Here is a 14,413-nt window from a genome sequence, read left to right on the forward strand (position 1 = left end):
CCATTTTAATAGTAAAAAAAAAACTTTTTTTTAATTTTGTACTGGAATTTCTGTACCTGTGGGCGCACTTTAAAATTAAATTCCTGGGCATTTGGTTAACCAAAAAAGGCAGGATGTTCCTAAAGTAACGGGAGAAAGTAAAAGGTAAAAATTTGAAACAACTGAAAAATTGGAAACTGCTTTCACTAGATTTGGACAATAAAAGGATAAAAGGTTTAGCTTTAAAACTGGTAGTGGTTCCCCGATAATAAGTAGGATAAGCTTTCTTATATGAACTAGATGAGAGTGTTTGGAACCTATTCAAGAGAGAAACTAAGAAATTTCTATGTGAAGGTGGTAGTGCAGAGGTGAGCTGAGATAAATTATTTCTTCAAAAGGGAGGTCTGATTATACTTCACTTGAAAAATTATTTTAAAACAACTCAACTAAAGTTGGCCTATTTGTTGCAGAATGAGAGTCATAGTTCGGGCTGTAAGTAAATGGCTTCATTACAAGAATGAGAAGATCAGTTAGTTAAAAAAAATTTGGTCACAGCATAAGGGAGGAATAAAATTATGAAGCGGGCTTATGATTCAGCTGGATCATTGTTGACATATAGATTTTTTGAGAAATAGAAAATAGAATTACTACCAATAGGTTTAGTTAACAAGATTGACAGAATCTGTCCCTTAATAGAGAGAGATGGTTTAAAAGAAGACTTGACCCCACTTAAGGGGAAAGATTAATTAAGGGGGAGGGACTGATCGACTGGAATTTACAAAGCATGCTTTTGACCTTAGAGGTAGTTAATATTTATTTTTTAATTCTCTCTAGTGCATACTAAGTTGAAATCCAGTGGGCTGCCCTGCATAAGGGTCTGGTTTTACCTGTCATAGGATAGTAATAAATGCAAGAGCAGATAATGCCTGTATTAAGAAGTTAATAAGTAGAATATATAGAGGGGTGCTTGGTAGAGTAGAATTCAAGACTCCCATATGGAAATAGCACTCAGAGATCAGTCTCTGAAACACATTTCTATGCAGATGAGTGGGTAGAAATTAGCTTCAATATTTGCAAAGTATTCCCAAAAGTTTACTCTAAGTGATTGAGATGCGATAGTGTTCAGATACTTAGTTGGGATATCTGTCCAAGGTTAGACCAATTCAGGACAGACATACAGTCACTGATATGTTGCTACTCCCTACCTAATATTTTACTTATGAAAGAAAATGTTATTGAACTGGACAGGAAATAAGAAAACACGAGATCATAAGGTTGCTTTAATAAATGTAATTGTATTAGTAGCTAAAAAAGTGATAACCAGGGGGTGGGAAAGTCATAATATAACTCAACTTGAGATGGAAAGGTGATTTTTAACTCGGTTAGAAAATCTGGAGTTTAAAAAGGGGGGAGGAGAGTAAGTACATCCTGTAGTATCAAGTGAACACTGTAGACTCCTGCTGGGAAAAGATTGAATGTTTGAAAATGTTCTTAATTGCTTGTTTGATTTAGGTGCTACTTTTATGTTCCATAAAATTTCATGCTTATATGTGAATTGCATTTTAAGTAGCTGTATTCAGTTGCTTGGACAATCTACTTGTTTTTAATAATTGTAGGCATCTGACTGGAATGTTTTACACTATTGTTTCCTAGATTGTGGACTGCACGATGGAAATTTGTTCAAAATAAAGTTCCCTTGTCATTACAAAAAAAATCAGACACTGGGGAAAGGTGTAATATGGAGTGTACTCCTTTGCACATTAAGGCCTGTCTCCTTTAACTCTTCATATTACCCCTCCAGATTCCAGTCCAGTGAAGTAAACCAGGCCATGTAAAAGTTCTCTGATCTCCCAAAGTTTGAACTTAAGAAGGAGGTGATGATTCTGTCTTTGGTTTCCTGAGTGAGGATTCTACATGGTCTACTGAAATGTTGATTGTGCTGATGGTGTGCTTAGGACTTCATCTTTAAAGAGAGACAGAAAAGAAACAGTCTAGGTATGAAAGTCAAGGGAGAAGTTCTATTTGGGCAGGCCTCTGAAAGCCGGTGGGTGACCAGTGAGGCAGAAGCTGGCCAATCCTATCATAGAGAATCTCAGTGATCCTTCTGTCTCTCACTCGCTCTTGTTATCCAAGCCAGGCATGCCTTCTTAGAGTCTGAAGAAAGAGATGCTTTTGGAGACAGGTTCTCCAAGTCAGCTTGATCTAGACAACTGTTAAATTAGGAACAGTGGATTTTGGATATGGTTAGGATTGGGCATGTCATAAAGTTCTCTTCGGTTAAGCCCTTCCATAAGGTATACTAAGAACTTGACCCATTGCAGCAAAGCTGTTAGAACAAGCCCAGACTCTAATCCTCTAAGGGCCCTTTCTTAGTTCTAAAGAGGGTGGATTTCAGTCCCATGCTGGTTATCTGTGTGTCTTCACTCAGCTCATGTGGTTGGAGTCTTGCTTTGAGATGGCTGTCCTCCAAGGGACTATGCTTCTTTTGTTACAGGGCATCCAAATGATGCTACAAGACATGTTGAATACTTGTGGCACAGTAGTGTTTGGAGTCCACAAAAGATATTTCTATAATTTACCAGCAGTGAGTATCCTTCTTGGTACAGAGATTTACTGCATGGGTTTTTTTGGCACCATAAATGTTTACTAGTGTGTTGCCATGGTATTTGAAGGATTTCCACAAACTGTTTTACTTGGTTGAGTCGTTCCTCATGACCCTTCATTGGGATTCGTTACCATCCCTGCATTAGGTGCTTCTATGGTGGCAGTCTTTGTGGGTGAAAGTAAATTGGGGGGAGTCCTGTCTGGCTTAGTCACAGTTGATTACCTCTGTAAATGAGAGTTAAGCAGTCCACACTACTAATCATTCCTCCCTACGGAGAAGACCCAGGAGGTTATGCACATGGAGGTGTTCAAAATATCATTGGTCAAGCATTGGCCCAGAAAGTCATGTCTATAGTAAGGGTAGAGAGTTGCTGGCATGAAGATCAACAGAGAGTCCAACCCACAGTTCTTGCCCTCCATTTGGACGCTGCAAGTGCAGACCTTTATGCAATTTGCATGTTTCATGGATGGCAGATTGTTTGTGCTGCAATTGTATACATGGGAGGATGTGGGTATTGCTGTAGACTTTGAGATGTCGGTGTTTACAAAACTACAGTGTGCTTATAGAATTTTTCCTGGTGTCAGATCCACATGACTGGGCCATAGAGTTGCGGACATTTTCAATCAGCTTTTAGGCTGGTGTTCCATTCCTGCATCGAGATCAAGTGCAAGTCGTAGTAGTGGATGCTTTGCTGGTAGAGAGTAGGTACTCATTTCAAATCCACTACATTTTAGGGGTTGTTGTCCCACTTGGAGTAGGGAGTTGTATTAGCCATTTAGGGGCATGGCCAGTCCTGTTTTTCAGAGCTTTGAAACAAAGCTACATTATACAACTGATTCATCATGTGGTATTTAAGCAAGCATCTGGACATATGGACAGACCCTCCATGTGCAGTGAGAGAGAGATATATGCTTGTCAGTAGGTTGTTGTCTTTTTTAATTTCTCCAAATCTTTTGGGTTTCTAATACCGTGATGGCAATGGACCCCATTCCTAAGTCAAAGTGTGATGGCAATGGACCCCATTCCTAAGTCAAAGTGTGATTAAAGTTCATGAAATCAGTATTGTTTCAATCTTTGATGTCAACCAAAAGTGCTTTTCACAGCACCCACAATGTGCCCAGTAATGACTCCTGCAATTCGTATGGGGTTACATAGCTTATAGCTTGGTAGCCAATCTAGATAAAGTTGTATATTCTTTTTTTCTAAGATCCGTTGCTCCTACTACTGTTGGAACTGTCTGGGTATCTTTCTCCTACATTGCTCTCATTTCTACTTGCAGATCTTGATATTTTATGACTTTGCGTCTCTACACAAGACACTGTAGTCACTGGGTGTAGGTTGCAGAGAGGAGGCAGTGCTGTTGTATCAGGAATTGATAGTAAAGTATAGGAAAATCGTAAGGGAGAAGAGAGTGATAAGAGAAAGACCGGATATGGTACAGTATTTAGTTGAGTCTAGTAAAGAAGTTGCTGTTAAAAAGAGATAATTTGTAGGAAGTACACAAATATGCTTACAAATGAGAAATGCATGCTTTCAATGTCTTCTAAAACTTATGTTGATAGTATGCAGCACATGGTTTAAAAAAAAACAGGTGCAAGCACATGATAGCAACTGTAAGCCCTGCAGCTGTCCCTGGGAAACCCCGTACTTTTCTAGCAAATTCCACAGCACCCCCAGTCTCAGTGAAGCACAAGGGTGGGTCAGGAAATTCAAAGCATGTGCCCTTACCTAGCCTCATAGTCAGCTGTCGTAATTGTGGTGGCAATCACGTTTCTAAAAGAGAAAAGTGCATAGCTTTTGGTTAGCCATGCCACAGATGTAAAAAGCGGAATCATTTACAAAGATTTTGTAAATCAAAAGAGGCTCATTCTCTTATTAAAAGGGAACATTCCAAGAGACAAGCTTATCAGTTAGAAAGCTGTGACCCTACATTTATGTTGATGGTGTGTCTGTGCTTAATGAAACAGTCAATCCGGTAGATTAATGGGCAAGAATGAAGTATTTTGTACTCTTCAGATAAATGGGAGACCCATAGAGCTGAAAGTTCTGGAAAGGGCATGTGAAATGAATCTTAAGCTGAATCCTCAGAAGTGCTGATTCAAGCTACGAGAAGTTACTTATGTTAGTTATTTATTTACTAGTTCAGGCATACGACCAGATCCTTCCAAGCAAGCTGCTATTCTTGAGATGCCGGCTCCAGACAATGTTCAAGCCCTGCAACGTTTTCTTGGCATGGTTAACTATCTAGGCAAGTTCATTCCAGACTTGACCCAACTTTCAGCACTGCTTTGAGAGCCGACATGCAAAGATGTATCGTGGTCATGGTTAGAACAACACCAGAGAGCATTTGATGTGCTGAAACAGAGAATTGCCAGTCCACCAACTCTCAGGTACTGTGATATTCACAAACCAGTTACTCTTTCTTGTGATGCTTCGAAGTTTGGTCTTGGTGCAGTTATTCTTCAAGGGAGTAGACCAGTAGCCTATGCGTCCAGAACACCAACACAAACTGAAATGCAGTATGTGCAGACAGAGAAAGAGCTCGTAGCAATTGGGTTTGCATGTCTGAAGTTCAGTGATTATATTTATGGTAGATCTGTCCAAATTGAAACAGATCACCAACCTCTAGTTACTATTTTGAGAAAGCCTATGCATACAGCTCCAGCCAGATTGCAAAGCATGATGCTCAGATTGCAAAAGTATAATTTCCATCTTGTCTACACGAAAGGCAAACTTCTTTATCTTGCTGATACTTTATCCAGATCACAAAGAAATAACACTGACCAGCACGAAAATGAGAAACTTGATTTTATAGTCATGGAAGTGAGAAATTTTTCTTCCATACATCTTGATGAGCTTAGAAGTCATACAGCTTCACTTTATCAGTCGAGGATGGCCATTAAATCAATCTTGCTTACCAGTAGATCTGCAACCTTATTTTTCTTACAGAGATGAGATTTTTTTTGTCAATGTTGTCATCATGAAAGGTACAAAAGTGATTGTTCCAAAGTCCTTACAACCAGAGTATATTACTGTTTTGCATCGTGGCCACCCAGAAATGGATTTTACCAAAAGAAGGGCGAGAGAATTTGTATTTTTTTGGCCTTTTATGTCACAAGATATTGAGAGAGTACTTTCATCTTGTTCTGCATGTAATAAGCCACATCATCAGAAAGAACCAATTCAGCTAAACCAGATTCCTGAATTATCTTGGTCGACAGTAGCTACAGACATTTTTGAATGGAATGGTCAACATTGCTTGGTGTTGGTAGACTCTTATTCAAATTGGTTCGAGACTGACCTACTTCCTAATCTATCATCCAGTACTGTCATTACTAAGATGAAGCATCATTTTGCAGTCCATGGTAGCCTGCAGAAAGTTATTTCTGACAGTGATACATGGTTTACAAGCCAGCAGTTCAAAGGATTTGCTGATGAGTGGGACTTTACTCATGTCACAAGTAGTCCTGAGTACCCGCAGTCAAATGGTTTGGCAGAACATGCAGTTCAGAGTGTGAAACAATTACTAAAGAAGTTGAAACAAGGCAATAGTGATGTTTCTTGAATCTCAGAAATGCTCCTCATGATAAACATCTTGGTTCACCTGCACAGAGACTTTTGTTGTGACAAACTAAAACCACACTACTGAGTAGTAGTACATTTTTGGTTCTGTGTGTCAAGAACAACACATCAGTGAAAGCCCATCTGGTAAAGAAGTGCTTATCCCAGAAGTCCTATTATGATAAGGCCAGCAAACCACTCAATCCATTACGAGAAGGGGAGATAGTGAGGATGCAGACATCCAACGGTTTTGATCGGATTGGTGTTGTGAAAAGTGTATGGTCCAGAGCAGAGATAATACATTGTGGAATCACAAGGAGTAGACTTTAGGCAGAATCAGAAACATTTGGGCCCAGTGTCTGAGCCTATATTGCAGTATCACACCTGCGAGAAAGACTCCAAATCTCAGAGCGAGTTATCTAGCTTTCCAGTTCCAGAGGAGTTTCAATAAATATCCCTGTTCTTGAGAAGAATCCCAAAACTCCAGAATCTGTTTCTTCACCAGTGAGTGTCACTGTTGCTAAATCCAGTTCTGATTGCTATATCACTAGATTAGGTTGCATTTCCAGTCCATGTTCCAGATGCACAGCAATTTGGATGTAAGGATATGTGTTGTGTCTATTTCTTATTGTATGTACAATTGCATGTCTTTTCCAAATGTCATTTTATTGTGGATATGTGTGTGCCTGTAAGAAGTTTTCCAGGGTCTTGCACGTGTGTATAAATACTGAGCACGTGAGAGCCTGATTGCCATTTTGTAGTAAACTGTTGAGATCTAAGCATGTATATCTGTGTAGTCTGTCAGTTAATTAGTTTATTTATGTTATACTGCTGCTATTCACCCTGATGTGTTTCTGTGTAATAAAGCATGTAAACTAACTACCCCGCCTGTTCATCTTCAATAGTAAACCAAGAGGAGCGACATCTTTCTTAATGTGTACCCATGTTATTTATTGAGATGTGGTGAATATAATAAAGATGTTAAAAAAATACTTGTTTCACTGTAACTTTTTCAGTGTTGAATTTGCAATATTCTTTGCCATAATTAAGTGCATTTAATGAGGAAATCATATCAGCTGAAAATGAAATACAGAAACACAATTTTCTTTTTAGCTGAAACAATTGTGTCACATTTTTTAAATCTCAGATTTCTAGGTAATGATGACTCAGCCTTCTGGTGGCCAGGATTGTGACACTCAGATATTTGAGTGCCTGCAGGCAGTAGTGTAGCTAGGATCAGGTGCGGCCTTAGGTCAACTGGTGCCCTAGGCAAAAGGGCTCCACGGCGCCCCCACCACACCACCTGGTGCCCCCATCCTGGTCTACCAACCCCAAATAAATACTGGAAAAGCGCCCCTGCTAGAGTGGCACCCTAGGCGGCCGCCTAGTTGGCCTATGCCTAAGGCCGGCCATGGCTAGGATGGGGTGAAGGTGGTAACTGCCACGGGTGCAAAATGTTGAGACATGATCGGCCATCCGATCCATCCTCATGTCTCTCTAAATGCATACTGGATTTTTAAAAGTCAGTATTGCATTTGCAGTCAAACCTGAGTGTTGTAGCCCTCCCTGTGTGGTCTAAACTGTCTCAGAATTTGTAGCAAGCAGTTTGCTACAGTTTAAAACAAAAAGGATTTCAGTAATGCTGTCTTTGTGGTCTAAACTGTAGCAAACTGCTTGGTAGCAAGTTTGCTACAGTTTAAGAAAAATTAAAAGATTTGTAGTTTTTCTTCTTTTAAAATAAAATGTGAGGAAGGTGGGGTGGGGACAGGTTACAGAAATAAGACCTGAGTAGCTCCTGCAATTCAGGAGCCCCAAGTACCCGATGGCAGTCTTTTTTTTGTTTGTTTAAATTGCCACTCATCTGAGGAGGAGCATGGGTGGGACACAGAAACAGGATCTCTTTGCCTGGTTGGCCCAGGAACACCAACCACCAGATCACAGACCTTTTTGCTACTCCATTGAGGAGCTAGGGTAGGAGGTAACTGTATATTTGGCTCTGTGGTGCCATACACCAGTTTAAGGAAGGACCTTTTTTTTGCTCTCTAGTTTAAAAGCTGAGTGGGTAGGGAGTAAGTTTGTGGGACCAGTATAGGGCACTAGTTGAGCAAGCTACACCTCTGCTTGTAGGCATTAATGAGGATGAAACATTTTGAATTTTAGTCCTTAGTCACTCTTCTGTCGCTCTTCCACAACCCTGTTGACCATGTTTTTCAGCTCTAAATGTTATCAGAAGGGAGTGAGAGTATGGCAGTCATCTTAGGCAGATTGTAGCCCCCCTCCACACGCGCACACATACTTCTAACTTTCCACTGTATGTGTTGGTTCTGGCTTCATGGTGCTGCATAGTATGGATGTAGCTTGAAGATGTGACTCACTTGTCAGCGCAGCTACCCCCCCCTTCAAGGCAGCTCTACCTTCCACCCTGAAGCTAATATTATTAGATTATCCCAGTCTGCTGTCACTAATTCATAGTGGACTGTACACCATAGATGAACACACCCTGACTCATCCCCTTGGTGAGATGCACCAGTATCAGGATGTTTGTTTTCTATAAGTCCTGCCAGCTCTCTGGTACCCAGGCCATGAACTGAGGAGCCTAGGTCAGTTGATTCATAGTCAGGAGTTAATTTTTCTGTGCTATAAAGCTGGCTTATGGATACAGTTGAACCATTTCAGTTGATCCCTGATATGTCCCTGATACCCTCCCACTGTGTCCCCCTGCTTGAATATCCATAGCATTTTGCCTTGGCTTTTGGAGCATGTTGCATTTTACTTTTAGTTGTGTCGATATTAAATATTCTTTGTTATTTCTTGATGTGCTAGTGGTTTGGGGCAAGCTGACAGGCTCTGGGATCCAGTGTGCTTATTTAGTCAATTCATATCATCAAGGTATGTAGCAACTCTTGGGAGTGTGCACCTCAGGGCACAGTAACAGTAATTTCTGTGAAGTAATGCTAAATTATGATTGACAGAGAAGATGAAACCCAGCTGATGACCATCAGTAAAAATCCTATCACAGATCAACTGATATGTTAAGAAAGTTTGGTATTTGCCAAGTCCTCTGTCCTCATAGCTGATTTGTTTAATTTGATATTTTTTCTTTAGATTGAAGTGATACTTGCATACTTAGTAAGCAGTTTCTTCATTAGCTACATTGTATTAGGAATGCATTATATATAGTAACAAGTGTTGATGTCTTTGGCATGCTTTGCAAAAGCCTGTTGATACATTTTAATATTTTTGAGCACTGCGGATATTTTTGAAGACCAACAACTATTTTTGTTTGCATCTTTTAGCTGATGTTTGGGACAGAGAGTTTGATCCCATCATGGTTATCCTTCGAACCGTTTATCGTAGGGATGTGCAGTCAGCAATGGACAGATACACAGCATTGTAAGTACTTCATACTGACTTTTCTTTCTTTCCTTTTTTTTTTTTTGGCTCGCTCCCCCCACCCTCCTGCTGTGCTTGCAGGACCCTCGCTTGATGACTCCACTACAGGCAGTCAATAAGCCCGTTTATCTATAGGGACTGGTGACAGGCATTCCTGGACCAGACAAGAGCCGTGCAGCCATTTCATTCCTGCCTGGTAAGCCCTATTATTCCACCCATTCTCTGTGTCAAGAGTTGAGAGGTAAAGAGGTCATCTTACCCTCATCCAGATGAAGCTTCTCCCTTCTCACTAGAGGCTGGTTTAGCTTTGCAATTGCTGCCTTCTGAAGAGATCTTAGCTCACAGGTGCAAGTCAGCATTACCATAGTATCCCAGGGTCCCTATACCTAGTGGCAGGCCCAAGTCATGTTTCTCAGTCCAGAATGGATAAGCCATCAGTGACTGCAAACTCAGATCCTGCCTGGCCAGCTCCTGCAGGCACCCATGCTGCTAAATGAATTCAGGTTAACTGCAGCATAGTTGGAACTTTATCCCTGTATACCATAGAGCTTGGCATGATGTACTGCTTTTTATGAGCATGGTTATGTAAGTAAGTACAGCGTATTGTTGTTTTTGCCACTGATAAGTCATACTGCATTTTGCCATTTAATTTTAGGAGAATTGCATAAACTTTATTGATTTCTGATAATTAGTATAAGACCATGGGCTGAGGGTTACAGTGTGGTTGATGGAAATGACTGTATTTTCTGTTTGCTTCTGAACTGTTTTGCACTTTAAAAGTTTGTTTTTTGCTTAAATTAACTGGTAGGCTACACACTCAAGTGCGCTAGCTGATTTAAAGCATTTACTGTTTGTTACTGTATCTGTTTTTTATCTCTTTGTGAAAAAAACAAAAAAAATCCTTGTTTTCCCGCCTTTACTGAACTAGAATAGTCCAGTCTTCAGATTTTGCTGATCTCTGGGCTGTGTCATAGTTCCTGTGTTGTCAATATCCTTATTTGGATAGGAGGAAGCTTCCTTGTTCACCAGTGGGAGTGGGGAGCACTGAGCAGCCTATCTGTCCCTAAAGGAGTGGTTCCAGCCCAGAAACTTGTAGTTTATTGGCCATTTTGGGCCATTTCCTAGCTCTTTCTAACCCCCTGCTATAAAGCCCGCTTTAGCGTGAAGTTGTGCATAGCACAGCATCGGGCAGCACTGGTTAATCAAGCTTAAACTATTTCTGTCTCTGCTAAGTCTGCTCTTCAATTTTTCCCTTAGAACTGTTCTACTTTCTATCTAAACAGTCTATTCTCTGTCTGAAAAGCCCAGCACTTGCTCCTAAAAGCATTTTATACAAGCAAAGCACTCTTAAACAAAACGAAAGCTCTACATCCACCTACAATCCCCTTGAGTACCCATTTCCCTATAGGTCCTTTCTGACTCAGTTACACAGCAATCCTTTGCACTATTCTAGCATGTCAAGGGGTCAAGTACTGGCGTCCTCTCCAGTTCAGATGGTGAATCTGGGAATCTTCAGGCAATGTTACAACTGCCTCATGTACACAGACACACCCCTCTCCTCCTCCCAGCAAATAGCCAAACTGGAGGCTGAGCTCTCTCGACTCAGTACTGGCAAAAACAGTCAGGAGGAGAAGGTAACCACACACACCACAAACCCAGTCTCACATAGACCTATCACAACTGCAAACCAAACACATAAACACACAAAAACATACTTGGAGTTTCTAAATAAAAATCTACCAAAACAACAGAAGCCTCCCAAGCAGACATCCAAGCAACCACTACCTCAAAACATAACACATGCAACACATAGTTCACAAAGTCAGTGTGCCAAACAGTCACAGCCCTTAAGGCCAAACAACATGCCTGATACACTTGTAATAGGTGACTCCGTAGTCAGACACACTGAAGTCCCGCTCACCAAACTGAACAAGGAAAAGGTTACAGTGAGCTGCCTGTTGGCCGCTAGAATCCGCCACATAACACAAGCACTGAGGTCACTCCAAAGCAAGTACAAATAATGACTCAGTCATTGTCCATGCCGGTGTGAATGACCTGAGACGTACCTCCCTGGACTAAATGAAGAGAGACATAGAGGAGCTCTCTGATTATGTAGCCCAGGCCGGTATGACCCTGACCCTGAACAGCATCTTACCCTCACCAAGAATGATGCCACAGTACAAAGACAAAATGATCAGCTTTAACAATTGGCTTAATTACTGGTGTCATTCAAAGGGGATCCAATGTCTGTCTGCTTGGGATGACATGCTTGACAAGCCACGCTGCTTCACAAGGGACGGCTTGCACCTGTCACCCCTGGGCTTCCGGATATTGGCCAAGGCTCTTGTCACCCCCATAGTGCCTTTTTTAGGCAAGGCTCAAAAGACAAACCCACCTCCCTAGAAAACACAAGTGGAAAAAAACTAAGGGTAATGCTGCTCAATGCCAGAAGTCTAAACCTCAAGATGCACACACTCGAAGCCCTCCTCAGTATGGAGAACATCGATGTCTGTGCAGTGACTGAAACCTGGTTCAAGGCTCCCAGCACTACCAGGTTATACCTCATATCATGCTTTTCGGCCCCAAAACTTGGACCGAACCACAAAAGGAGGGAGAGTATCCATATTCATCAAAGATACCCACACCTCCAGGTTAGTGGCAACGCACGAAGCATCGGAGACCATCCATGTGCAACTAACCGTAGGCAAAACTGCCCTACAGTTTGTAGCATGCTACAGACCACCCTCTCAAACTCAGGAACCCCACTCAGCCTTCCTGAAGACACTGGAGAGTATGAATGTCTCTCCAAATACCATCATATTGGGAGACTTCAACTACCCAAACATAGACTGGGAACATTACTCAAGCCCAAACACCCTAGCCCAAAGGTTCCTAGAATTCATAAACTCAAATGCGATGGAACAAATAGTCACCACTTCCACAAGAGGAGATAATATATTAGACCTGATCATCACAAACATGGGGACACAATTCTCCACACCGGAAGTATACCCCTCATTGGTGAGATCAGACCATAAATTAATCTCACTGGAAATCCACATCCCGCCCCCACCCCCAGCACAGAAGACCATAGTGAAGAATTTCTCAAAAGCTGACTTCACACTTCTTAAGACTGAAGTGGTATCCTTCAAGGCCCCCTGGGCCAGTGGAAACCACAGCCCACACCGCTGAATCCTTTATAAATGCCTTCTATGGACACCTTCAAGAATGCATGGATCATGCAATCCCAAATAAAACCAAGACCCATTCCCCCAAAGGCAGGCGTCCTGTCTGGTGGACCCCAGCCATTAATAAGCTTTACAACAGGAGGAGGAAGCTACTACATGGCAGAACAAAATCCCTAAAAGGGAAGGCATCTCTGATCAGTACTAGCAAAAAACTATGATCACTCATAAAATCATCCAAGGCCAACTTTGAGAGAAAAATCGTAAAAGACACTAAAGACAATCACAAGGCCTTCTTTAGTTATGTTAGAAACCTGGGTGGAAACTCCCAAATATGCTCAGAGTTAGTCCAACATGGCAAAAAATACACTGAACCCACAGACATTGCCAACATACTGGCAGACAGGCTAAGTGCAAATCCCCCCCCCCCCAAAAAAGGACAAATATCTATCCCAGCAGAGTGTAGCCTCCCTGACATCTCAGATGCCCAGGTGAGAGCCGCCCTCTCCAAAGCTAAAAACACAGCATCAATGGGACCAGACGGTGTCCCAGGTTGCGTGCTACATGAACTCCAAGAGGAACTAAACCCGCACATAAGGCTGCTGTTTAATCTTAGCCTTACTACAGGATACATGCCCAGAGAATGGCGTACAGCAACAGTGGTCCCACTCCACAAAGGAGGCGCTTCTACGGACCCTGGAAATTACCGCCCCATAAGCTTGACGAGCCTGGTCTGCAAAGCTATGGAGAGGATCATTATGGAACTCATAAACAAAGACATTGGGGACCTACAGACAGGATCCCACCCAATTCGGCTTTGTCAAGGGCAGATCCTGCCTTTTGAACCTGGTCGACTTTTTTGAAACAGTCACTAAGGCCATTGATGAAGGTAAGACAGTTCACACAGCCTACCTTGACCTTGCAAAGACCTTCGACACAATACCCCACTCGGGCATCATAGACAAGCTCACCAGCTTAAATGTAAACCCATATGTCATAAGATGGATTGCAAACTGGCTCAAGGACAGAACCCACAAGGTCAGAATTGCTGGAGCCATGTCAGACTCTAAGCCAGTCACAAGCGGTGTCCCACAGGGCTCGGTCCTGGGACCCCTCTTGTTCAGCATTTATTTTTCCGAGGTGAAAACTAACATAGGAGGATTGTGGCTGACAAAGTTCGCAGACGACTGCAAACTGGGCGCCATAATTGATACTCCAGTGGACACAAGCATCCTTCAGAAAGGCCTCATAGAAACGGATAACTGGTGCCAGAGCCATGGCCTTAAACTGAACGCCAAAAAATGTATAGTAATATCCTTTGGGAAAAACAAAGTACCCACAAATTACCACATAGGTGGTAATCCATTAAGCAGGGAAGAAGTAATCAGGGACCTAGGGACCTAAGTTGACAGTAACCTCTCATTTGACACTCACATTGCTAAAGTGGTTAGGAAGACTTTCTATATTGCCCACCTTATCATGAAAGGATTCACATCTAGATCAAGAGAGGTCATTGTGCCCCTATACTCTTCCCTTATCAGGCCCATAATTGAGTACAATGCCCCATTTGGGATGTACCTTACCCGACACCTGCAGCAGTTAGAAAGACCCCAAAAGTACCTTACCAAGAGGATCAAGGGTCTCAAACATATGTCATATGCTGCCCGGCTGAAGAAACTCCAGCTCTGTT

The 14,413-nt window shown here is 41.9% G+C and overlaps 1 protein-coding gene across 4 annotated transcripts in view; it reads left to right on the plus strand.

The window, feature by feature from the left end:
- UBR3 (ubiquitin protein ligase E3 component n-recognin 3) overlaps nucleotides 1-14,413 on the plus strand; it is a 4,226,407-nt gene that overhangs the window by 2,101,932 nt on the left and 2,110,062 nt on the right. For all 4 annotated transcript variants that reach the window (XM_044075499.1, XM_044075501.1, XM_044075502.1 and 1 more), the window contains exon 19: nucleotides 9,442-9,538. In XM_044075499.1, the coding sequence (XP_043931434.1) occupies nucleotides 9,442-9,538 (97 nt within the window). The remainder of the gene's footprint in view (nucleotides 1-9,441; nucleotides 9,539-14,413) is intronic.

Source organism: Protopterus annectens, chromosome 6.part1 (assembly GCF_019279795.1).
Source record: "Protopterus annectens isolate FY-2018-M chromosome 6.part1, PAN1.0, whole genome shotgun sequence".
Taxonomy (NCBI): Eukaryota; Metazoa; Chordata; order Ceratodontiformes; family Protopteridae; genus Protopterus; species Protopterus annectens.